Genomic DNA, 1,224 nt, shown 5'->3' with positions numbered 1-1,224 from the left:
ATCATGAAGAAACGTCTGGTGAAGAAAGCTTTTGATATGATTTTGGGAATTTCCTTGAGTGAGAATAGAGAAGTATGCTTTCATAACTCTTACATTTTATCTCTTTATTAGTCTCGTTAGAAACTACCGCTATGTTCTGGTGGTGATATTCTATTATACTGTTTACTCACACAGGACTATGAAAAGTTTTGGGATAACTTCGGTAAACATCTGAAACTGGGATGCATCGAGGATCGCGAGAACCACAAGCGTCTAGCTCCGTTGCTTCGATTTTTCTCCTCCCAGAGTGAGAACGACATGATCAGTTTGGATGAGTACGTCGAGAACATGAAAGCTGAACAGAAAGCTATATACTACATTGCTTCCGACAGCGTTACAAGTGCTAAGAATGCTCCTTTCCTCGAGAAGCTTATGGAGAAGGAGCTTGAGGTGACACTTACTTGCAAATATTCCTATTTATTCAGAGTTGATCCTGAGGTGATTGATATTTTATATTTTGTGTGGTTATAGGTACTGTATCTGGTAGAACCCATTGATGAAGTTGCCATACAGAGCTTGAAATCTTACAAGGATAAGGACTTTATTGACATCAGCAAGGAAGACTTAGACCTAGGCAAGTGTTCAATGCAATTCCCTTGATTTATATAAATCCCACTTCATCGTATGTTAACACCTTCTGGCTGTGATCTTTGTATTGACAGGAGACAAGAACGAGGAGAAAGAGGCGGCTGTGAAAAAGGAGTTTGGGCAGACTTGTGATTGGATAAAGAAACGATTGGGGGATAAGGTTGCCAGTGTTCAAATTTCGAGCCGTCTTAGTTCATCTCCCTGTGTTCTTGTTTCTGGTAAATTTGGTTGGTCAGCTAACATGGAGAGGTAAAGATCTAGCAATGTAAGAACTTGTTTTGTTCCTTGTTTGGTGAACTAAGAGAGAATGTGTTTGATCTCGACAGGCTAATGAAGGCACAAGCAGGTGGTGACACAACAAGCCTGGAGTTCATGAAAGGGAGGAGAGTGTTTGAGATCAATCCTGAACACTCGATTATCAAGAGCATAAATGTGAAGTCCCCAATCATCTTCACTTGGTCTTGCCTATCAAAATAAATCTATGAGACGCTTTTATAATATTGACTTGGTTGTTTTCTTCAATTCACAGGCTGCTTACAAGAGTAACCCAAACGATGAAGATGCGATGAGAGCCATAGATCTTATGTATGATGCAGC

The 1,224-nt window shown here is 40.1% G+C and overlaps 1 protein-coding gene across 1 annotated transcript; it reads left to right on the top strand.

The window, feature by feature from the left end:
* Positions 1-174: 174 nt before the first annotated feature.
* LOC106321855 (heat shock protein 82-like) lies at positions 175-1,212 on the top strand (the record flags this gene model as incomplete). Its single annotated transcript, XM_013760084.1, has 5 exons — positions 175-429; positions 511-613; positions 702-876; positions 954-1,059; positions 1,157-1,212. Coding segments are annotated over 5 exons (695 nt in total), but the record flags the coding sequence as incomplete, so codon positions are not given.
* Between the last annotated feature and the right edge of the window lie 12 nt (positions 1,213-1,224).

The sequence above is a fragment of the Brassica oleracea genome, unplaced genomic scaffold, assembly GCF_000695525.1.
Source record: "Brassica oleracea var. oleracea cultivar TO1000 unplaced genomic scaffold, BOL UnpScaffold03352, whole genome shotgun sequence".
NCBI lineage: Eukaryota > Viridiplantae > Streptophyta > Magnoliopsida > Brassicales > Brassicaceae > Brassica > Brassica oleracea.
The sequence above is the reverse complement of the archived record's forward strand: the minus strand, read 5'-3'. Positions and strand labels throughout refer to the sequence as shown.